Raw genomic sequence first — 23,788 nt, 5'->3', positions numbered from 1 at the left:
AGGGGGGATCGAAATTACGACGGCCTGAGCCGAGGTTCGAACCTAGCGGTGCCCTCAGACTGGCGTCGTATCCATCAGGCGGGAGTTGTCCTTCAGTCGCTCTATAAGTCCTTCCATTGGTTTGGAGTGCCATCTGCACTCGCCCCCTATCGTCCGGTGAAGCTGTAAAGGCCAGCTGCGGCCAACAGCATAAGAGTAGTCCTAACAAAAAATGACCAGTGAGCAAAAGCCATTCAGAATATCTGTGTAAAGGAACTGGAAAGTAATTTTGTTAAGTTTGCGATTTTATTACAGTCGTTGTAGTGCGTCTGGAAAAGATTTATTATTGAAGGCAATAAAAGTATCAGCGGCAACTGTAGGTAACGGTGATGGTAATCGATTACTGTCACACCAAATGAAATATAGCTTATCACTTAGTTGTTGTGTTATATAAATTAATTTTATAATTTAGTGATTACTTTCTCATTTGTTACTTACCGTAATGTAATTGGTTATAATTCTAGCGAGTGGAATGTTTTGTTATGTAGTTGAGATCAGCCGGAACAAACAGACGTAATTAATTGTAAAAAAATGTTATTTTGGTGTATGCACCCTATTTATATTCATATGCATGTAGTAAAAAACGGTTATTTCAATATTACAAACAGACACTACAATTTTATTTATATGTATATTATGAATGTTAGTCTATAAGGTTATATTATGTTGAGTTTCTTATGAGTTCTTCTCAATTGGATCTATATACTGAAATAGACGGTAGGGAAAAAATTATAATATAAAAAACTTGAAGTTCATAAGCGTCTAAAATGTCCTATATGAATAAATGTATTTTGAATTGGAATTTGAATTATAGGGTACTATTATGACGACCTCGGTAGTCTAGCGGTCTAGCACACCGCTTTACGACTGATGGTCGCGGATTCGATTCCTCGCACGGCACAAATATTTGTATTCATGAGTATGATTGTTTGTATAGATCTGGGTGTTTTCTATGTATATTAAATATTTATTTAAAAAAAATATCTATGTATATGTATCTCTTATCAAGTACCCATAACACAAGCTTTAGCTAGCTTAACTTGGGACTAGATGGCGCTGTGTGAATTGTCCTGAGATTATTAATATTGTTTAATATGAGCTGGTACTAATATTCCTGGTAAATTTGTCACGGTGTGCTAACTGACCTGACCTTATGCTCATCTTATCATCCTCCACTGGTGCACCGCCAGCGTAAACCATTAGCGCAGGCGGGTGCACCATTCAATTAAATCTTATATATAAAATTCTCGTGTCACAATGTTAGTTACCATACGCCTCCGAAACGGCTTGACCGATTTTGATGAAATTTTATATGCATATTCAGTAAGTCTGAGAATCGGCTACTATTTTTCTTACCCCTGAGTGATAAGGGTTGTCCACCTCTAATATTTTTTTTTTAAATTTTTGGGCAAAATTTTTTATTTATATTTTTTTATTATGTCTTATTAAAAACTACATACAACCCTAAATTTTCACCCTTCTATCACCAACCCCTATTTTTTTATAGCGTTATTAAATTATATGGCAAAACAACGTTTGCTGGAACAGCTAGTATTAATAAAAAAGTAAGTTGCTTGATGACTTAACTAGTTGAGAGTGAGGTGCGTAGTAGTTTTGCTGCGACGCACACAATTTACATGTTATAATGGCAATCATTGTACTCATTATATTAATTAATATTATCAAATTAAATACAGCCAACGTGTTAGCACACGGTATCAAGCGGTGAGCACATGCAACGCTATACAAACGTTGACACAGCGTCCTGGACTTGGTTTTTACTACTTGCAGGATAAAGTCCCGAGTTCGAATTTTGGTAGACACCAAAAACGACGAGTGTCCATTTATATTTAAGACTAATTGCCCACTAATTATATTAATTCGATAGAAGATCTTTGACTGTCACAACATGGCCAGTTTTTGGTAGGTTTTTGGGTTCAATGAGGTCATCTACCTCAGATAATGGGTCCAATGAGGTCATCTGAGGTAGATGACCTCATTGAACCCAAAAACCTACCAAAAACTGGCCATGTTGTGACAGTCAAAGAAACAAAGGTCCAAGTCATATAAGAAAGTTATGTACATAGCAGAAAACAATGCCACTCAGGTATATATAAAACTAGCTTTTGCACGCGGCTCCGCTCGCGTTAATTTATACTCTTAGTGGTGGAATTTATCAAAATCCTTTCTTAGGGGATGCCTACGTCACAGTAGCTTTATGCATGCAAAGTCTCAGCCCGATCGGTTGAAAATTGACAAAGTTTCATACAAACTTTCATCCCCTATTTAATCCCCTTGGGGGTAGAATTAATCAAAATCCTGTCTTAGCGGATGCCTACATAATGACATCTACCTGCATAACAAATTTCAGCCCGGTCCGTCCAGTGGTTTGGGCTGTGCGTTGATAGATCACTATGTCAGTCACATTTGAGTTATATATATTTAGATGTATATTTCTACGTGTAATTTTATATTAAGGCCTCGATGGTCTAACGGTTTACCATACTGCTTTGCCTCCGATGGTCGCGGGTTCGATTTCGGTAAAAACATGATTACGATTTATTACAATCATGAGTATGATTGTTTGTATTGGCCTGAGTGTTTTATCTATACATTTACAAAAAAGAAACATAGTCAATTGTCCGTCCGTCCGTGGGACTAGATGGCGCTGTTAACACAGCTGTTATGTAGAGATATTACTATTATATTCATATAGAATCCTTGTGTACACGCCCTAATAGATAAATTTCTAATAAAAAAATATTTATTATATATATATAATAATAATATAGAACGTGTGCTTCTAATTTTAACTAATCAGTCGTGGTGTGCGGTCCGGAATGTCTCTGTCCACAACATATACTCTGGCGTGGGTCCTCATTACACTATGTGACTACACTCATGGTGAGACAATACGAGTTTGACTTTGAAAGGACTCTGGTTTATAATATACCAGCTACTCGCCCCGGCTTCGCACGGGTGTACATGTATTATACATATAAACCTTCCTCTTGGATCACTCCATCTATTAAAAAAACCGCTTCGTAATCCGTTGCGTAGTTTTAAAGATTTAAGTATACAAAGGGACAGACAGACAGCGAGCGACGTTTGTTTTATACTATGTAATGATACTTTATTGCACATATATAATTGATTAAATAATTACACATATAAATTTTTGTTAGTTAGTTACTCCTTATTACATCAGCTACCTGTCAATAAAAATCCCGTCAAAGTCGGTCCAGCCATTTCAGAGATTAACTGGAACAAACAGACAGACAGACAGACAGACAAAAATAGTAAAAAAATGTTATTTTGGTGTATGTACCGTATTTATATTCATATGAATGTTGTTCAATATTACAAACAGACACTCCAATTTTATTTATATGTATAGATTATACTTTTCCAGTATAGTAATACACTGATTACGTTCCGACATATTACGCCGACCCTAAATGAATGGGATAAGGAGAAGCAGATGATGATGGTGATGATGATGATGACTCTTCCATTTTATTTACAGGCACGCTATCATTGAGCTACCCGACCGAGTTCCATCTCAAAGCAGAGGATATCAACTTAATGACGGGCCTCGTCCAGCCGGTTGAGATGTGGTAAGTAGCAAGGTGGATAGTGAATTTGTGGGGCCCTGGGCTAAATCTACTTAGGGGCCCACCTAATTATATTACTCAACTAAAAAAATACACCGACCAAAAACAAGCGACCAGAAACTCCCCGTTCCTTTCTATAGACGCGCACTTGCATGGGTTGATTGATCTCAGGGTTGCCAACCTTATGATAGGTTTTTTAACATTCTAGATATTTTTTATATTCTAAACTAGCTCTTGCCCGCGGCTTTGTTGGCGTTAATTTATCCCCTTAGGGGTGGAATTTATCAAAATCATTTCTTAGGGGATGCTTACGTCATAGTAGCTTTATGCATTCAAAGTCTCAGCCCGATCGGTTTAAAATTGTCAAAGTTTCATGCAAACTTTCATCCCCTATTTTGTTCCCTTAGGGGTAGAACTAATCAAAATCCTTTCTTAGTCTACGTCATAACATCTACCTGCATGCCACATTTCAGCCCGATCCGTCCAGTGGTTTGGGCTGTGCGTTGATAGATCACTATGTCAGTCACCTTTGAGTTATATACATATATTTAGACGTAGATTAGTTTAATTAATTGCAGATCGTCTATTGTTTTATGTTTTTTTCGCAATAGCTCCTGTGGATGATAATTATATATATATATATACTAGCTGTCCCGGCAAACGATGTTTTGCCTTAAAATAAAAAAAAAAAATTAGGGGTGGACTACCCCTAACATTTAGGGGGATGAAAAATAGATGTTGGCCGATTCTCAGACCTACTCAATACGCTCACAAAATTTCATGAGAATCGGTCAAGCCGTTTCGGAGGAGTATGGGAACGAAAACTGTGACACGAGAATTTTATATATAAGATATATATATATTATATCTCCCTTTGATGGGTATATATAATATAATTAAACTTATATCATTATTATTATTATTAAGGTACAGTACAGACCTCAAGCGATACAGAAACGATTACTTCGGAGGGTCCACAAAAGAGTTGTACATCCGCCACGGGACCAAATCTTACGGGATTGTATACACGGTGAGTAGAGCTGACACATTTTTTTTTGCAGTTAAAGTGCTTTGGTATAGGCAAGAAAAATAAGTAAATAATATCAAAATAAAGTACAAACAATTTATCTTTAACTTTATATTTAAAAACATATTTGTTATTGCTTTTTGCAGTTTGTATCACATTAGTATCTCTACTAAATAATTGCACACGATTTACAGTTTATTTACATTTATTACATTTATTACATTTATTACATCACACATCTCAACACAATAAAACGATGCCGACAGCTGCATATAAATTATTATATAAGATAAACGTAAATAAAAACAATTCATTAAATTAGAGATGAAATCATTATATACAAAGAAAAAAAAAATAATAATAATAAAGTAAAAAGTACAGTACAGTCTATATTTATATTAAAATAAGTCTATACGTATAAATAAAATTGAAGTGTCTGTTTGTAATATTGAAATAAGCGTTTTTTACTACATGCATATGAATATAAATACGGTACATACACCAAAATAACATTTATTACAATGTCTGTCTGTCTGTTTGTTCCGGCCGTGAAATGGCTGAACCAATTTTGACCACATTTTTATTGGCACGTAGATGATGTAATAAGGAGTAACTTAGGCTACTTTTATTTTAGAAAAATAAAGTTTTATTCCACGCGGACGAATTCGCGTGTACAGGTAGTACTAAATATATAACTCGGTAACATATATTTTTGTTCAAAATTTCCAGACGCACCCCGCAACTACAAAAGATTTAGAGAGTGAAATTATTTGTGAGAAAATAAAAATAAGGGGCGACATGGACAGCATGCTGCCGGAATTGAAACACGCCCAGCCGCATGGTAATGTCACAGATATGATAATATTACATAGTAATATCAAACGAATCTATAACATATAAATAAAGTTGGAGTGTCGGTTAAAATAACATTTTTTACAATATTTGAGTCTGTCTGTTTGTTCCGGCCAATCTCTGAAATGGCTGGACAGATTTTGAGTCGACTTTTTTTGGCAGATAGCTGATGTAATAAGGAGTAACTTAGGCTACTTTTATTTTAGAAAAATAAAGTTTTATTCCACGTGAACGAAGTCGCGGGAACAGCTAGTGAATAATAATAACAGTAGTGGGTGACCGCTGCTCGAAATGAGTAATTAATAAAAAACTTACAAAAAAACTAAAAAAAAATTTTTTTTATATTGCTGCATTTTTTAAGACTGTTTAAGAAAAAAACCCACCATATATAATCTTAATGTAACTTGAAATCTTTTTTTATTATACTATGGTGCAATCAAGCATACGGCCCATCTGATGGTAAATGGTTACCGTAGCCTATGAACGCCTGCAACACCAGGGGTGTCACGTGCGTTGCCGACCCTTATTTACCCTTTATACAACGCAAGACCACACGGCTCTAATCTTGAAAGAAAGAAAGAAAGAAAAATATTTTATTCAGTGCAATGTAAAAAATACAATATAAACAACAAACGAAAAAAAGGAGCAAATAAAATGTACATATAATCTTGAAGAATGTTCTCGAATTACTTGACCCTTATCATTACAGTTCTTTAAAATATGTTTTTAAAGTAATCCCTATGTTTGCTGGAGGAATATTGCAATGTTTAAGTTGTTGTATTATTGAAATTAAAAATGGGTTGAATATATTGTAATCTGAATTTAATGGGGACGCCACGGAATGTTCGAGAAGAAGTGAAGAAAATATATAAAAAGTGAAACAAAACAACATCGATATTGAACTTAATGGGGACGCCACGGAATGTTCGAGAAGAAGTGAAGAAAATGTATAAAAAGTGAAACAAAACAACATCGATATTGAATTTAATGGGGACGCCACGGAATGTTCGAGAAGAAGTGAAGAAAATATATAAAAAGTGAAACAAAACAACATCGATATTGAACTTAATGGGGACGCCACGGAATGTTCGTGAAGAAGTGAAGAAAATGTATAAAAAGTGAAACAAAATAATATCGATATTGAATTTAATGGGGACGCCACGGAATGTTCGAGAAGTAGTGAAGAAAATGTGTAAAAAGTGAAACAAAACAATATCGATAGTGAATTTAATGAGGACGCCACGGAATGTTCGAGAAAAAGTGAAGAAAATGTATAAAAAGTGAAACAAAATAATATCGATATTGAATTTAATGGGGACGCCACGGAATGTTCGAGAAGAAGTGAAGAAAATGTATAAAAAGTGAAACAAAATAATATCGATATTGAATTTAATGGGGACGCCACGGAATGTTCGAAAAGAAGTGAAGAAAATGTATAAAAAGTGAAACAAAATAATATCGATATTGAATTTAATGGGGACGCCACGGAATGTTCGAAAAGAAGTGAAGAAAATGTATAAAAAATGAAACAAAACAATATCGATATTGAATTTAATGGGGACGCCACGGAATGGTCCAGCTATTTCAAAGATTAGCCCGAACAAACAGACAGACAAAAATTATAAGAAATGTTATTTTGATGTATTTACCGTAATAAAAGACACATGCATGTAGTAAAAGACGGTTATTTCAATATTACAAACAGACACTCCAATTTTATTTATATGTATAGATAGATATATGTATAAGCTATGTATTTACAAAGTTTCATCAAAATACGTTTAGTACTTTCGGAGTGTATGAATAACGAATATTCGTCCAAAATTAATATTTTTGTCTTCATCAGGTGAAACGGAGTACAATGGTAGGAAGGTGCAAATCTGGTACAGTGGTGACAGTGTGGCGGGCGTAGCCGGCGGTCGAGTAGAGGAGACACTACTGACGTACAGGACTTCGGACGGACAAGACGTACCCATAAGGTTGGTTTTTAGGACCCTTTTTTATTTTTTTATCGTGTGGAAAAATCTTCAACAAGACCGTCACCCCGCCGGAGGGATGGCGAGGTGGTGTGTGGGACTCGTACCCACTAAAAAACCACACGGTATACCTCGAGGTGCCGCGGGCCGAAGTCCGGGGTTCGCACTTGGCGCTCAACCCAGACTTCGGCGGCTTGGCCTGTCCTGTAGATGTTGTAGGACAGGCCCCCTCTCTCTGGTTAGGGTGCTATGGCTTGCACCCTACCTTCTCGTGGAGGCGCGTAGGTACACGCGCGCGCCTCCAGGGGCCTGGTTGTGGGGTGGTGCCTGGTTTTTAGGACCCTAAACTAAAAATCAAGTCTATCGAAACCATTACACGATAATAATAATTCTTTAATACACATTGTTATCTGTGGCATTACTAATTGGAATTTTATTTCAGTTTTTAGGACCCTAAACTAAAACTCAAATCAATCGAAAGCATTACTAACAAAATTGATTTCATTTTTCAAAATATCTTCAATATTACAATTGTTTTTAGGTTGTCAGATCGACAACAATAGTAGACCCTGAAATAGACGTTGTGATTTAGTTACGATTTCTTTGGAAATGAAAATGAAGTAAAATTGTTTATTTACGAAATATTGGTACAGTAAGTCCAGTAAAATTTAAAATTAAACATGATGTGACCAATTTTGGCGCAATATATAAAAATAGGTCCGCGAATACATGAATAATAATATTCAGAAAGAAATTTTGATATAAGTCGACGGGAAAGGTATGAAGAAATAAAAAAAGGATCGAAAAACAATTTTTTTCTTAATAACTCGATAACGGTGAGAAATATGAAAAAATGTTTTAAACAAAAGTTGTAGAGAAAAAAATTCTGCATAAAACAGGTCCTCTTCATTTTGTCATTATTTGCTGTTGTTTGGCCACAAAAATTAAAAAAAATGTTAGCTAAAACTAACAGCTGAACGATATGTAAAAGGGAAACACGTGTAACAGTATTAGTGCTTATCTGCCATATACGGGCTTACTATAAACTATGGTAAGGATGGTAAGGAATATTTACTATAACAGGCATGCAAATTATAACAGGGCATTCAAATTTGTTAAACAGCTTGATTACTGTAGAAATTATTGAGCAACAGCAATAATTAAGTCTACGTTTAAATAATGTAGGAAAAGTCAAGATTTCTAAATTCTTTTGGAAAATTATTATACTCTATTCAGAGATATACAGATTTTTATCTTTAGAATTGTAATTCTAGTGTAAATTATAACAAGGCATTCATTTTTGACAAATATGATTCATAAGGTGCGTAAGGTTTCAGAACAAATCACCAACATATTACCAGAGAGAGAGAGTTATAAATCTGCCTGATAAAAGATTTAAATGTCATATAAAATATTTCCTTTGCAAAAAAGCTTACTATAAAATTGAAGAATTCGTTAACGATAATAATGTTTTTATAGAAAAACTTAAAATCCATAGCACTGACAATATTATCTGATTACACTAATAATGAGTGCATAGCGATTTCTATGTTGATTATCGCATGCCTCTTACTTGTTATACTGTAATTATTATATATAAAAAAATCTATTCAAAAGAGAAACACATAAGTTTCTTGATCATTCTTGAGATGAATCTGCATTCCGAATGAGTGGTAGAATCAAAATATGACTTCAAAAGTGCTTGTAATGAGTTTATTTGAATAAAGATTATTTCAATTTCTATTTCTATTGCATTTTTGTCAAATATACCTTTAAATAATGTATGAGATGTCAATTCTCTAATAACTTTGGTTAACTTATTATAATAATATACTTAAATTGAGACGAATACAGACTTTTAACTAAACCAAAATTCTAAAAAGACTATTCCATCGTGCAAAGTTTTATGAAAATCTTTTTCTACTTTGTTTTTAGTTACGAAAGAAAAATATCTGAGAGTTGGACTGGACGCGTGACTAAACACAGCATCAAGAATTTTTACGGCTTCAACTCGACCGTGTCACTGGAGGAGTTTAGAATTAATAATGGTAAGAAACCATCTAGAGACTAGACCCTCCGGACACTCCCACGTCCAATTCAAACGGGGATCGATATCCCGACGGCCTGAGCCGGGGTTCGAACCCCTAGAGGTGCCCTCAGACTAAAGTCGTATCCGTCAGGCGGTTGTCTTTCTGCCGTTCCATAAATCCTTCCTTTGGTTTGGAGTGCCATCTGCACTCGCCCTCTATATATTTACCGGCGACCTCGGTGGTCTAGCGGTCTAGTACACCGCTTTACGACCGATGGTCGCGGGTTCGATTCTTCGCACGGCACAAACAATTGTATTCATGAGTATGATTGTTTGTATCGGTTTGGGTGTTTTCTATGTATAATATGTATGTATTTAAAAAAAAAATATATATGCATATGTATCAGTTGTCTAGTACCCATAACACAAGCTTTAGTTAGCTTAGTTTGGGTCTAGATGGCGCTGTGTGAATTGTCCTGAGATTCTTATTATTATTATTATTATTATTTACGTCCGGTAAAGCTGTAAAGGCCAGCTGGCCGTAGTCCGGAAAAAAATTGGAGACTTTATACGAAGTTGTTCGCGGGCAGATATTGTGTGTTTTTTATGTGTGTATTGTAGAGATTTTGTTATTTATGTAATAGCAAACAAGATAACGACCTCGTGATGGTAAATGGTAACCGTGGCCTATGTACACTAGGGACATTACGTTATCATGGTACATCAATGATACCACTCACGTATTCTCCAGATCTTTTGATTCCAGAGAACTAGGATTCCTCAGCCTCTTATACTGTAATCAACCACAGCCTAATCTTCACACTACAACTAAAATATAAATTAAAAAGCAAACTGCTTATCAGGAAAAATACTTAAGGTTGAGATCAGCACGCAGACGAGTTTTAGTCTGGTAAAATTGTGGCGACATTAAATTCATTATCGGTCCTAAGGATCAACATGTTATATCTCTTCATTTTTTTATAACACAGCGGACATACGAGCATGCGTCTCACCTGATGGTAAGTGATTCCCGCCGCCCATGAGCTACACCAAGGAAATTGCCAGTACGTTGTCGGCCTTTTAAAAAGGAATAAGCTCTTTTCTTGAAGGTTTCAATATCGTATCGGTTCGGAAATACCATTGCTGGAAGGTGATTCCACAATGTGGTTGTGAGTGGCAAAGTTTCTATAGAACCGCACTGTGGAGGACCGCCATTTAGAAATAGAAATAGAAATAATCTGTATTCAAATAAACTTAATATAAGCACTTTTGAATAGTACAGTTTTTTGATTCTACCGCTCATTCGGAATGCAGACTCATCACAAGAAGAATGAGCAAGAAACTTGTGTGTTGCTCTTTTAAACAAATATTGATTTACTTTCATCTAGATGATCAGGATGGTATTTTAGTTTCTGGCGGGTGGTGGTCATTACCACATATCATTAATGAAGGCCTATCAAATAGCAAGTTGTTTAGTGGAGTACATTTTATACTATATCATATTCGTGCGTCCCATCTATTTCTGTAACTGCTGGTTACCGGACGGAAGTGTGTGGTGTTGCAATGTGTCGTGTGCAATGGGCAGTCGGTTTCTGTTAGGCGAATCGTATCCTTCATTGACTTACATAGAGCTCGTGTTCAATGACCCGCACAGTACCAGTGTCGCCTTTTACCAACCGGCATTTAAGGTTAGGCTTGTTTTGCTCAAATCTCAATAAACTGAGAATTAGGTATTTTAATGATCTACCATAGACTATATTAACATTCAAGTTATTATCCAAGTTTAGAACTTTTCTTTTTGATTCTTTAACCGACCCGTCCCGGCTTCGCGCGGGTGTACATGTATTATGTATATAAATCTTCCTCTTGAATATCTCTATCTATTAAAAAAACCGCTTCAAAATCCGTTGCGTAGTTTTAAAGATTTAAGCATACATAGGACGGACAGACAGCGACAGCGACTTTGTTTTATACTATGTAATGGTAATAATGATAATGTAACCCGAAAATACGACGAAAAAAGTCATCATCGTTCTAGCTTCAAAAATTACAAATTTCTATATAAACTTTTATATACTTTAATCAATTCCTTTATGTAATACATGTACACCTGGGCGAAGTCGGGGCGAGGAGCTAAATATATTCCACGCGGACGAAGTCGCAGGCATTGCTAATATTATATAAATAACTAAACACTATGTATGTACGTATAATTAAGATATATATATATATATATATATTAAGTTTTGGTTTAACTATGTTTATATTGACATTGGCTATTTGAAGATTTCTTATAAATAATTTTAATGCCTTTGTTACGTCATGTTCTGTTGCAGAGACTGTATGCGAGGATGTCGTAAAACTCGGTAAAAATCTAAAGAATCATCTCAACACACTGCAGCCTGGCATACCGGCACATATTAACTTCGCATTCACAAGGTAACTAACCATAACATTATTACATGTATTTATATCTCTAAACGATAATCAAACTCACGTGTAGATTTAGAAATTTTTTATAATAGTACAGGATCAATAATATTTGAAAAGAATACGAGCTGAGTTTCTCGTCAGTTCTTCTCATCTCGAAATCATTCCGAACTGACGCTAGATTTGACATATCATAAGTCTGTAATAGACCTATATGAATAAAGATATTTTGAATTTGGTCTCAGTGGCAGAAGTACGCAAAATAAACTATTGAAGAATTTTCCAATTTTCTACTAAACTATTATTGTCTAAATATATATAACTCAACTGACTGACATAGTGATCTATCAACGCACAGCTCAAACCACTGAACGGATCGGGCTGAAATTTGGCATGCAGGTAGATGTTATGACGTAGGCATCCACTAAGGATTTTGATTAATCTACCCCCAAAGGGATAAAATAGGGGATGAAAGTTTGTATGAAACTTTGTCAATTTTAAACCGATCGGACTGAGATTTTGCATGTATAAAGCTACTATAACGTAGGCATCCCCTAAGAAAGGATTTTGATAAACTCCACCCCTAAGGGAATAAATTAACGCGAGTGAAGCCGCGGGCGAAAGCTAGTTGGTATTATAAACTCTTAATACAGTCTTAGGGAAAATTATTTTTATTTAAATCGTGGGATATTTAGCACTATCACACTAGGTTTTCTTATATAAATTGTTGAATGGTCAAATTGATTCTCCCCTTCTCCTGTCATCCATAAATTTTAACGCACAAATTCGTAGACCTGCACGCCTCTCTCGACGCTCCAGTAACATGTTGGTACCACCACGGTTTAAAAAGAACTACACCAGTAATTGCTATATCCCATCAAAAACATAAATGTGAAATGATAGCCGAGTTTAATATTATGATATATGCCTTGATTGTTGACTTCTACGACAAAAGAGATGAGATCTAAATGGGTGCCAAGTTCAATGGTCTGTCCTGAAATGTATTTATAACAATATAAAATATCATTTCTTCTTATAACTTAGGATAATATACTGTAGCCTAAGTTCTAACTTGGCCAGTTCTCATATACCAATTATTACTTTCGATTGCTAGTTACTACTAATAATAAAATAGGAACCGACAAGTAACATGTTTAGAACTTGCGAAGGCTACAGTATATTTCGTATATGAAAACTAGCCAAGTTAGACCTTAGGCTACAGTATATTATCCTAAGTTATAAGAAGAAATGATATTTTATATTGTTATAAATACATTTCAGGACAGACCATTGAACTTTGCACCCATTTAGATCTCATCTCTTTTGTCGTAGAAGTCAACAATCAAGGCATATATCATAATATTAAACTCGGCTATCATTTCACATTTATGTTTTTGATGGGATATCATTACTTTTTGTACATAAATTATACGAGGTACTTATTTATAACTAAATTAATACCAAATTATTTTTGATAAATTACTGTATTTTCGTATATTTACGGGGTATAATTGTCTTTTTTTTTTTGTGTTATTTTCTATATTTTCTTGTAACTTTTAAATGTTCAAGTGCAATGCCAATTCAGTATCAGGAATTTTTGGGCAAATCGGAGCGGTATAACGTCCACAGATGGTTGTACTCTGCAATAGAGCTCTCGTGACTTGGATCTAAATTGTTAAGACGTACTCCATCTAAGGTTTTAACTCTGGAGAGTCCAACGTAAACCTGCCCTTTATTAAATATAGAGGAGCCCATGTTGAGAAGAGGACTGCCAAAACTAAGGCCTTGTGATTTGTGGAGAGTAATAGCATATGTTAAGCAAATACGGAATTGTTCTCTTTCAACATATACATTATTTAATATCTGAAACTTCGTATTGACACGTTATAGTTCATAAAGACGATTATGTAACAAATTGACTGTTATCTATTGAATTCTCAAGAAAACAATTTGTTACCAATAAGTTCTCATTCTCGAGTTAACTATACATTCCTACTTATAACTGTACTAAAATTATTATTAATTTTTGGTTTAAACTATTGTCTATACCATACGTATTTACTAAAATAATGTAATAATAATATAATCACAAATATATAAGTATAATTTAAGAAAACTATGAATTTCGTTGCATAAATACCAACCTTATAGGTTAGTTCAACGTTTTATCGCACCGCTCCCACACGGCGCCGCGGCGCCCTATACCGATATGCCTATTATTTAATAATTATTTATAAAATTAATGATCTTACACTATCGATGTGCGCTAAATATTGCAACAATAATTAATACCAAATCTCAGTTAATAACATAATAAATACGAAATTCGACTATACTCCTAGTTATAAGTACGAGTATATTTTAGACAGAATCTAAATTATAGCAACTAGTGTTTACCGCTCAATGCAATATTTGAAGTTTGCTAGTTATCGACACTGATGTGAAGGGGTCAACGTAAATTGGTAATGATCGACGTTTTCATACAATATTACTTTCCGTCCAGTACAAGATGAGATATTTCGCCAGGGATCAATGTCAATTGGTGGCTATCGACGTTTTCATAGAATTTTAGTATTCGTCCAGTATAAGTTGAAATAGAATCAATTAAAGTGAAAAATTGTAGTAAAATGATAACAATTTACTAGTTTCAGATTTTTTCCTTTATATTCACCTAATTACCTATCTGCATGCCAAATTTGAACTTCCTAGGTCATCTGGAAGTGGGTTATAATTTTGATCTATAGTTGATCAGTGATAAAAATGACGATTTTTGGACATTAATATCTAAATAACCGTTTGAGATATGTTTATGAAATTTGGAACACATATTTATCTCGCAAGTCTCAATATATGAACCAAATTTGACAGGTTTGTGTGAAAGAGTTTTTGAGTTATGTGTGTATATTAATATACACACGGTGCTGCTTCCCAGTTTACTTGAAACTCGGCTTGACACGCTACCGCGTGTCTAGATATCCCGTTCCGTCAATATGTATAACACAAAGTTTGTTGAATTGGATCCGTTTTGTTGCACCTTAGTTACATACAGAAAGAAACTTTTCGAAATACAAAAGTAACCCCCTTTTTATTTTTATTTTTGTTATTATAATTATTATAATGTTTGTATTGTAATACTCTTATTTCTTATTCATACTCATTTTTCTTATTCATTTTCTTCGTATTTGTATTGTTTTGTTTTTATTTTAGTCCACTAGGCTCACTTAAAAAAAAATTAAGTAAAAAATTTTCGGCACTCAATGTCTATCGTAAAAATTACTTTTATTTGTATATTTATATGTTTTTATAACGACTGTTTGTTGCCAAAATAAAGAGAAAAAAAAACTATCATATATGTAAAAAGGGCAAACGAAGTAATAAGACACAAATAGTACTTCATAAATCTAACTGAGTTCGAGTTCGAGTTCGGACATTTAGTAAAACAAAACAAAATCTGTTAGTCTTTTATCGTCTCAGCTCCGTATGAAATGGAATTATCATTTTTTAATTTATAACATCGTTACACAATGTTCTTTATTTCATTTCCAGCTATGTGAAGCATCATAAAAAGGCGTACACGAAAAATGAACATGTCTTCAGGAAGGATATCTTCTTAGATAACTGGAGGTTTGTATATTTAAGCTAAACTGTTGTAAATGACTAATAAGAAATGTGTTTTATAATAATAATAATAACAATAATCACCCACATAGTACCCATAGTTTTGTCATCCACAAGAATTATGCCAAGAAGTCTTATCAAACACGTAGACCCGTTGCAGATCCCCTCCTCTACAATAGACATATTACAAAAAGCCGTCATTCTCAACACATACCGTATTGTACGGAAATTTCTGTCGTTATTATTATATATAAAACATATATATAATAATAATAATAATCTCAGGACAATTCACACAGCGACATCTAGTCTCAAGTTAAGCTATCTAAAGCTTGTGTTATGGGTACTAGATAACTGATACAAGTACATAGGTAATTTTTTTTCGTAAATACATATATATATATACGTATATTATACATAGAAAACACCCAGACCGATACACACAATCATACTCATGAATACAAATATTTGTGCCGTGCGAGGAATCGAACCCGCGACCATCGGACGTAAAGCGGTGTACCACCGCTAGATCACCGAGGTCGTCGTTTTATATTCTGAATTTATATTCAAAACTAGCTGTTCCCGCGACTTGGTCCGCGTGGAATTTTCTAAAATAAATGTAGTATATGCTACTGATTTCTACATCAGCTACCTGCCAAAAAAAGTCCCGTCAAAATCGGCCCAACTATTTCAGAGATTAGCCGGAACAAACAGACAGACAGACAAACAAAAATTGTGGAAATATTATTTTGGTGTATGTACCGTATTTATATTATATGCTTATGCTGCATATGCTTGCAGTAAGAAACGGTTATTTCAATATTACAAACAGACACTCCAATTTTATTTATATGTATAGATGGTCTGCAAAAATCATATATTCCTGAAATATTTAGAAATAGCATTGTAAGGAGTAATTCTAATGTTTTAGACACATCAAAGAACATAATATGAAAAATCTGAGCTACAAAATGGAGATCAACAAATTCTCGGACCGCACCAATGAAGAACTCCAGTACTTAACAGGAACTAAAGCTCCGCGTGCAAAACTTGAAGCCACACACACGTTTCCATATAGTTCGGAACAAGTGGACTCCCTGGCTGAACAGCTGCCGAAGGAGTTGGACTTAAGATTGGAGGGGCTGCTCACACCAATTAAATGTGAGTGTTGAACCTTGTACTAGAGAATAGAATAGAATATAGTAAATATCTAATAATATCTCAGGACAATTAAATGTGAGTGTTGAACCTTGTACTAGAGAATAGAATAGAATATAGTAAATATCTAATAATATCTCAGGACAATTAAATGTGAGTGTTGTACCTTGTACTAGAGAATAGAATAGAATAGAATAAATATCTAATAATATCTCAGGACAATTAAATGTGAGTGTTGTACCTTGTACTAGAGAATAGAATAGAATAGAATAAATATCTAATAATATCTCAGGACAATTAAATGTGAGTGTTGAACCTTGTACTAGAGAATAGAATAGAATATATAATAATATCTCAGGACAATTAAATGTGAGTGTTGAACATTTTAGAGAATAGAATAGAATATAGTAAATATCTAATAATATCTCAGGACAATTAAATGTGAGTGTTGTACCTTGTACTAGAGAATAGAATAGAATAGAATAAATATCTAATAATATCTCAGGACAATTCACAGAGCGCCATCTAGTCCGAAGCTAAGCAGATCTTATGTTATGAGTACTAGACAACTTATATAAATAGATGGATACATTTTTTCTAGGAAATTTAGAAATTTCTAAATTGAGTACCTTCTGTAAGTTGTCTAATTTAAGGACCATCAAAAATGCCGGCTTTAATCTCATCCATAGTGAGCTGAGGAAACTTTGCTTTGTTGCTTGCTTGTTTTTATGTAGTATGATTTAACAAACTGTTTCATGATGTCCAGTTTTATATGTAATGTCAGAAGCTAGCTTTGTTACGAGCTGCTAATGAATTCTGGACTATATTTTGCTTTCCAGGCTCCATATTTTATCTCAAGTTTCTTCTTACCCAATACTCTTGTTTAGGTCTACCGTCCCAAAGACATAAAACAGGGAAATTAGTGTAACCACTATACTGACCGTGAAGTATGTTCACTATTTTCAAGTCTACATAAATTTGCAATCAACAATTGAGAGCCTAAGACCTCTCATTTTTATTCAAGAGCATCCCAATATACTCAAAATAGTTATATTTGAGAAACTCTGATATAACTTTTCTACAATCTTTGAACACATATTCTCCATATATCTATAAAAAAATATCTGGATTGTTCAAACGTCTCCTTGAACTATTCATGATGGAAATACTTTAGATAATAATCTTAACACAATAAAAAATTAAGTTATTGATTGAAATATATGCTTGATTGACAAAAATCAACAACTAAGAAACTCAACCCGCTCAAAAAATTTTTAGAGTAAATATGACACAAGTCATAAGTGAACATTACCATCCAAAAAATTCATGGCAACAGACATAAAGTTAAATTTTCAAAACTAGTGTAAGCATTACATAGTAAGTATAAAACAAAGTCGCTGTTGCTGTCGCTGTCTGTTCGTATCTATATATGCTTAAATCTTTAAAACTACGCAATGGATTTTAAAGCGTTTTTTTTAATAGAGTGATTCAAGAGGAAGGATTATATGTATATCTAGCTGTATCCGCGACTTCATTCCGCGTGGAATTTAACTTTATTTTTCTAAAATTAAAGTAAGCCTAAGTTACTCATTATATCAGTTACCTGCCAATAAAAGTCCCGCCAAAATCGGTCCAGCCATTTCAGAGATTAGCCGGAACAAACAGACCGACAGACAGACAGACAAAAATCGTAAAAAGTGGTTTTTTGGTATATGTACCGTATTTATATTGCATGTACATCATGACAATTCACACAGCGCCATCTAGTCCAAAGCTAAGTAGAGCTTGCGTTATGGGTACTGGACAACAGATATAATGTTTTTTTTTTAAATACATAATAATAATAATAATAATAATCTCAGGACAATTCACACAGAGCCATCTAGACCCAAGTTAAGCTAGCTAGAGCCTGTGTTATGGGTACTAGATAACTGATACATATACATAGATATTTTTTTTTTGCAAATACATACATATTATACATAGAAAACACCCAGACCGATACAAACAATCATACTCATGAATACAAATGTTTGTGCCATGCGAAGAATCGATCCCGCGACCATTGGAAGAAAAGCATACATTGGAAACATATATATTATTTTATTTCCAGCCCAAGGTAACTGTGGCTCTTGTTGGTCGTTTTCAACGACGGCAGCTGTTGAAGGTGCTATAGCCAAAGCTCTCGGAGGTACACGCTTCGATTTAAGTGAGCAATCACTTGTCGACTGTGCTTGGGGGTACGTCCTTTTATCTATACTTATAATAAATCTGTAGAGGTCTCAAGACTCAAAGGTGACTGACATAGTGATATATCAACGCACAGCCCAAACCACTGGACGGATCGGGCTGAAATTTGCATGCAGGTAGATGTTATGACGTAGGCATCCGCTAAGAAAGGATTTTGATTAAATTAAACCCCCATGGGCTTATAATAGGGGATGAAAGTTTGTATGAAACTTTGTCAATTTCAAACCGATCGGGCTGGGACTTTGCATGCATAAAGTTACTATGACATAGGTATACATAAAGATTTTGATGAATTCTACCCCTAAGAGGATAAATTAACGCGAGCGAAGCCGCGGCCAAAAGCTAGTGAAATATATTTCCTAAATAACTTTCAGGGGGTGATTAGTGATCGATACTGATGCCGAAAATGCAATTAGTAAAATGTTTGTCTGTCTGCCTGTATGTTCGTTATAGAAACAAAAACTACTCGACGGATTTTAATGAAACTTGGTACTATTATTCTTTATACATTGGGGCAGGTTATAGTATACTTTCATCACGCTGCGTACAATAGGAGCAGAGCAGTGAAGGGAAATGTTAGGAAAATACATCAAAAACCACTGAACCGTGAGTAAGGACATGGGCTACTTATTTTACGAAACACGACGAAAACGCAGACAAAGTCAATGGCAACAGCTAGTACATACGAATACTACAATATTATAAACGCGAAAGTTCTCATAAACCCTCCGATCGACTCACTGTCCAATTCAAACGGGGATCGAAATGACGACTAATTGAGGTTTGAACCTCTAGCGGTGCCCTCAGACTAAAGTCATATCCATCAGGTGGGTGTTGTCCTTCAGCTGCTCCATAAGTCCTTCCTTTGGTTTGAGTGCCAACTACACTCGCCTCCTATCGTCCGGTGAAGCTGTAAAGGCCAGTTATGGCCAGCAGCATCAGAGTAGTCCGAAATAAAATTGTTTAATATTGGCTTCCCCAGATACGGTAACATGGGCTGCGACGGTGGTTTGTTGGACGCTGCCCTCAAATATGTCGTGGAGTATGGCATACCGACGACCGAAGAATACGGAGCATACATTGAACAGGTACACGGATATTATTGGAGAAATAACCAAGTGTAAGGGATGAATGATTTAATGAACACATTAGATAGATAAATTCTTTATTCACAATTACAGACACATAACATACATGAGATACAGAAAAAACACGAATTAATAAAAGAAATGTATGTGACTACTCAACATAATGCTACAGATAACTCTGCAGCGCTGATATTCTGTTGGCTCCTTACTTATACATAGTAAGGGTTGGCAACGCTCATGTGACACCCCTGGTTTTTAAGACGTCCATAGGCTACGGTAACCATTTACCATCAGATGGGCCGTATACTTGTCTGCCACCTGCGTGGTATAAAATAAAACATTAGAAGAAGTATGAACATGGCGCTGGTGTCGGAAAGGTTAAAGAGTAATCGCCTATCATGGTATGGACATGTAATGCGTAGGAATGAGGATAATGTTTTAAGGAAGGTGTTACATATGATTGTGGATGGTTATAAGGACAGAGGAAGACCGAAAAACAGATGGATGGACTGTGTGAAAGATGATATGATAAGAAAGGGAGTGAATAACGAGATGACTGCGATCAGAGATGAATGGAAGAGAAACACATATTAAGACGACCATAAATAAATGGGATAAGGAAGAAGCAGATGATGATGATGATGAACAAGGTTTAGTGATTTGGGTTTTATTAAAGCCATAAAATGTATTATTATTAATAATAATAATAATAATCTCAGGACAATTCACACAGCGTCATCTAGACCCAAGTTAAGCTAGCTGAAGCTTGTGTTATGGGTACTAGATAACTGATATATACATATTGATTGTTTTACACTTAACTTAAATCTCTATTTGTGGAGATGTAAACTAATGGAAGGATCTCAAGTGTCGGCAGAAATATTACAATTGTGTGCACAATAGCACTGACCACTTGGTACTAGTTAGCATAATTGTACTAAATAGTAATTCTAATTGTATATTTTTTAATTTCGTCAGGTGGGCTACTGCCAGCTGCTGAACGTATCAACGGTACACAAGATCTCTGGTTTCTCTCAAGTGCCCATAAGAAGTGCCAACTCGTTGCGAGTGGCGCTACACCAGTACGGGCCGGTGGCAGTGGCCATCCACGCCAACATGAACATGAAGGAGTACTCCAATGGAATTTACTACGATCCCCAATGGTCCTTCTTTTGGTTTTTTTACTACTCTAACGCTGTTTACACAGCTGGCCTTTACAGCTTCACCGAACGATAGCGGGCGAATGCAGATGGCACTCCAAACCAAAGGAAGGACTTATGGAGCGGCTGAAGGATAACTCCTGCCTGATGGATACGACTTTAGTCTGAGGGCACCGCTAGGGGTTCGAACCTCGGCTCGTAATTTCGATCCCCGTTTGAATTGGACGGGGGATTGATCGTGAAGCATAAACTGCGGACCACTTTTAACGAAAATTAAGAGTTTGAAATGAAATGAAAGAAATTTTTTTGATCCAAGACGCAGACGAGTTTTTATAATCCTCGCCTCACCTCAGTATACTCCATAGACACATTAATTGAGTTGGTTTTACATGAAATAATAATAATATCACTAGACAATTCACACAGCGCCATCTAGTCCCAAGCTAGGCAGAGCTTGTGTTGTGGGTACTAGACAACTGATATAAATACATGGATACATTAGAACCCACGACCATAGGAAGTACGGCGGTGTGCTACCACTAAACCAACGAGGTTGTCGAAATATTGGTAAATCACATCGTTGGTGCCACCTATCAAACGCCTAAGGAACATGAAGCATCATCATCGTCATTATAGAAAAACTTTATATCTGACAATATTATCTGATTACACTAATAATGAGTGCGTAGCGATTTCTATGTTGATTATCGCATGCCTCTTACTTGATATACTGTAATTATTTATATAAAACAACATCTATTAAAAAGAGCAACACACAAGTTTCTTGCTCATTCTTCTTGTGATGAATCTGCATTTCGAATGAGCGGTAGAATCAAAATATGACTATTCAAAAGTGCTTGTAATGAGTTTATTTGAATGAAGATTATTTCTATTTCTATTTCATCAGATTTTACGGATGTTTGTTCACAGCGCCGGTATGGAAGCGAACCATGGTGTGACGGTGGTGGGGTATGGTGTTCGCGACGGCCAGCAGTACTGGATCGTGCGCAACTCGTGGGGGGACGACTGGGGCGAGGGGGGGTACATCCTGATGGCGGCTGCAGATGACAATTGCTCCATACTAGACTACCCTTACTACGTCATCATATAAAAAAATAAACTGTACCTAATTGTATTGAAATATATTCCACGTACATAACTTATTTTATTTAATAATCTATACATATAAATAAACTTGGAGTGTCTGTTTGTAATATTGAAATAACCGTTTTTTACTACATGCATATGAATATAAATACGGTACTAAAATAACATTTTTTACGATTTTTGTCCGTCTGTCTGTTTGTTTCGGCTAATCTCTGAAATGGCTGAACTGATTTTGACGGGACTTAGAATTTAGATTTAGACGGGAAGGCATTAGGCATATAAGATCATATGAAAAGAATACGAGCTGAGTTTCTCGTCAGTTCTTCTCATCTCGAAATCACTCCGAACTGACGGTAGATTTGACATATCATAAGTATGTAATGGACCTACATGAATAAAGATATTTTGAATTTGTAACCGGTATCCGTCGCCTATACACGTGTTAGAATTCACATCATTATTGTAGAAAAAATCCGATACTTTAAAAATATATTAAAAGAAGGTAGTTTGTTTTTAGTACTAATGAAGTACCCAATGTAAGTATTATTACGAATATTGTAAATAGCGCCATCTAGTATTTATAGACCAACCTACTACACTGACTTTGGTCTATAAATACGGAGGTCGGTAGTTGAATAATCCTCTTTCGTTGCGTGAGCCGCGGCATTCAGTCGACGAGCGCAGAGCGTACCAGTTGTGTTTTGGATACTAAAGTGAATTGTATTAGAAATGGGTTTATCCAGGTCTTAGTTGGGCCTGGGGGGTAGCTGCAAGTAGTGAAGGTGAGTGTTAATGCATTCTAAAAGGGCCTTTTAAACCTACACCCGTGTCACAAGTCACGGGCGCTACTTGGGGTTTCCCTTGCGGTAGCCGGCTTCAAAGCCTCAGTCGTCCATCATAATTAGTGCTTCTTACACACGAACATCATCACGGATATTATGATATCTCATAACACCCGTGATACCAATAATGCGTTACCATATTTTTAAACAACGATGTTTACCAAGCATACGGCCCATCTGACGGTAAACGGTTACCGTAGCCTATGCACGCCTGAAACACCAGGGGTGCCACGCGTTGCCGACCCTTGAGAAACCTTAATATACCCTTCTTGAAAAACCCCATGCTGTAGTTCTCTTGAGAGAACCTCGACACGCAATATGATATAGTATAAACAGAACATATACATACTCACTGCTCTGGACAGTAACTTAGGCTTTAGAATTGAAGAGAATGACGACCTCGGTGGTCTAGCGGTCTAGCCAAAACGGCACAAACATTTGTATTCATGAGTATGATTGTTTGTATCGGTCTGGGTATTTTCTATTTATATTATGTATGTATTTACGAAAAAAAAAAACTATGTACTTGTATCAGTTATCTAGTACCCGTAACACAAGCTTTAGATAGCTTAACTCGGGTCTAGATGGCGCTGTGTGA

The 23,788-nt window shown here is 35.4% G+C and overlaps 1 protein-coding gene across 1 annotated transcript; it reads left to right on the top strand.

Annotated features, from left to right (window-relative positions):
* Positions 1-2,857: 2,857 nt before the first annotated feature.
* On the top strand, positions 2,858-22,384 carry LOC131849625 (cathepsin L-like proteinase). The gene is made up of 13 exons (XM_059199735.1): positions 2,858-2,943; positions 3,566-3,656; positions 4,581-4,683; positions 5,410-5,521; positions 7,379-7,511; positions 9,444-9,556; positions 11,874-11,976; positions 15,514-15,591; positions 16,517-16,746; positions 18,857-18,983; positions 19,976-20,081; positions 21,060-21,244; positions 22,172-22,384. The coding sequence occupies exons 1-13, from the start codon at positions 2,880-2,882 to the stop codon at positions 22,350-22,352; spliced, it is 1,626 nt and encodes a 541-aa protein (XP_059055718.1). The 5' UTR covers positions 2,858-2,879; the 3' UTR covers positions 22,353-22,384.
* The last annotated feature ends 1,404 nt before the right edge of the window (positions 22,385-23,788 follow it).

This window comes from Achroia grisella, unplaced genomic scaffold, assembly GCF_030625045.1.
Source record: "Achroia grisella isolate CSIRO2021 unplaced genomic scaffold, CSIRO_AGI_Agris_v1 utg660, whole genome shotgun sequence".
In the NCBI taxonomy this organism is placed as follows: domain Eukaryota; kingdom Metazoa; phylum Arthropoda; class Insecta; order Lepidoptera; family Pyralidae; genus Achroia; species Achroia grisella.
This window is presented reverse-complemented; position numbering and strand designations above follow the sequence as displayed.

What these genes read in the sequence shown, in the direction of transcription:
- LOC131849625 (XM_059199735.1), top strand. Translation starts at nt 2,880, where the DNA reads ATGTCTCTGTCCACAACATATACTCTGGCGTGGGTCCTCATTACACTA. An exon ending in GTCCAGCCGGTTGAGATGTG is followed by an intron (nt 3,657 to 4,580) that starts GTAAGTAGCAAG and finishes ATTATTATTAAG; the next exon opens with GTACAGTACAGACCTCAAGC. An exon ending in GGAGTTTAGAATTAATAATG is followed by an intron (nt 9,557 to 11,873) that starts GTAAGAAACCAT and finishes GTTCTGTTGCAG; the next exon opens with AGACTGTATGCGAGGATGTC.